Genomic DNA, 1,798 nt, shown 5'->3' with positions numbered 1-1,798 from the left:
AGAAGCCCTGGGGCTCCCTGGCAGTGCTGTCCTGCTGGGACTCTTTTCTCCCCCAGCTCTGCCCAGAGGCACCGACCCTGCAGCTCCAGAGAAGTCAGGGAGGAAAGATGCCAGGGAAACAAGACAACACAAGGCTCTTTCTTTTGTTCCAGCACACACATAGTGTAGTGCAGCTCCCCGTTTATACAGTCTCTGGGTCACACTGGAAAGGCAAATACCAAATTAAAAATGGAACAGACAAAGATTTTTGTGAGAACAAACTCACAGTAGCGTAACACCTGTGTCAGCAGCAACAAATACAGGATACAGAGTGGGCATTAATGAGTCACATCAGAGCAGCTCTGCAGGAGAATGAGAGTTTATTGCTGCTGAAAACCAACCCGTGATCCTTTTCCTCAGGGCATCCCTGAGCTCCTGGTTCCTCAGGCTGTAGATGAGGGGGTTCAGGGCTGGAGGCACCACCGAGTACAGAACTGACAGGGCCACATCCAGGGATGGGGATGAGATGGAGGGGGGCTTCAGGTGAGCAAATGCTGAAGTGCTGAGGAACAGAGAGAGCACGGCCAGGTGAGGGAGGCACGTGGAAAAGGCTTTGTGCCGCCCCTGCTCAGAGGGGATCCTCAGCACGGCCCTGAAGATCTGCACATAGGAGAAAACAATGAACACAAAACAGCCAAAGAGCAAACAGGCACTGACAGCGATGAGCCCAAGTTCCCTGAGGCGGGATTTGGAGCAGGAGAGCTTGAGGATGTGTGGGATTTCACAGAAGAACTGGCCCAGGGCATTGCCCTGGCCCAGGGGCAGGGAAAATGTATTGGCCGTGTGCATGAGAGCGTAGAGAAAGGCACTGGCCCAGGCAGCTGCTGCCATGTGGGCACAAGCTCTGCTGCCCAGGAGGGTCCCGTAGTGCAGGGCTTTGCAGATGGACACGTAGCGGTCGTAGCACGTGATGGTGAGGAGGAAATACTCTGCTGAAAAGAAAAAGACAAAGAGGAATAGCTGAGCAGCACATCCTAAGTAGGAGATGTGCCTGGTGCCCCAGAGGGAATTGTGCATGGCCTTGGGGACAGTGGTGCAGATGGAGCCCAGGTCGGGGAGGGCCAGGCTGAGCAGGAAGAAGAACATGGGGCTGTGCAGGTGCTGGCCGCAGGCTCCGGCGCTGATGATGAGGCCGTTGCCCAGGAGGGCAGCCAGGGAGATGCCCAGGAAGAGGCAGAAGTGCAGGAGCTGCAGCTGCCACGTGTCTGCCAATGCCAGCAGGAGGAAGTGGCTGATGGAGCTGCTGTTGCACATTTCTTCACTCTGGGCATTGTGGGCTGTTGAAAGAAGGCATTGACAAGCTTCGACAGATTCCCCTGAGTCAATCCTATGCTATTATCTTAGGAATCCCCTCAAAACTACTTCTCCTCCTGTGACAGAACTTGGCTAAGCTTTTTGATTTCTGAGCTCAGGTTTGTGCTGCTGCCTCATCCTCAGCATTGCTCTCAGCCTGAACACTGGGGGTCTTGAGGGAAAATAGGGCTCCCTGTGCCCCAGTGCAGTCGGACCTGCTGGTCCCCACACAGGTGCCCTTTGCTCATTTCACCTCCCTCTATTTCCCGGTGATTCTACTTAAAATGGTCTTGAAAAATAAAGTGACTTTTTGAAGGCTCCAATTTCAAAACCATTGCTCTAAACCCTTCTCCCTTGCCCTGTGCAGCTGTGGTTGCTCTGGCTCTCTGCTGCCTGGAGTTGTGCCTCCTGGCAGCTGTTTCTCTGTGTCCAAGGCTTGTCCCTGCCAGTGCTGCCAGAGCCCAGC

At 54.4% G+C, this 1,798-nt stretch overlaps 1 protein-coding gene across 1 annotated transcript; it reads right to left on the bottom strand.

Moving 5' to 3' along the window:
- Positions 1 to 309: 309 nt before the first annotated feature.
- On the bottom strand, positions 310 to 1,305 carry LOC125317568 (olfactory receptor 14J1-like). The gene has a single exon (XM_048287421.1). It carries the CDS (start codon positions 1,291 to 1,293, stop codon positions 331 to 333), a length of 963 nt encoding a protein of 320 aa, XP_048143378.1. The 5' UTR covers positions 1,294 to 1,305; the 3' UTR covers positions 310 to 330.
- Between the last annotated feature and the right edge of the window lie 493 nt (positions 1,306 to 1,798).

Source organism: Corvus hawaiiensis, chromosome 27 (genome assembly GCF_020740725.1).
Source record: "Corvus hawaiiensis isolate bCorHaw1 chromosome 27, bCorHaw1.pri.cur, whole genome shotgun sequence".
Classification (NCBI taxonomy): Eukaryota; Metazoa; Chordata; class Aves; order Passeriformes; family Corvidae; genus Corvus; species Corvus hawaiiensis.
This window is presented reverse-complemented; position numbering and strand designations above follow the sequence as displayed.

What these genes read in the sequence shown, in the direction of transcription:
- LOC125317568 (XM_048287421.1), bottom strand. Translation starts at nt 1,293, where the DNA reads ATGTGCAACAGCAGCTCCATCAGCCACTTCCTCCTGCTGGCATTGGCA.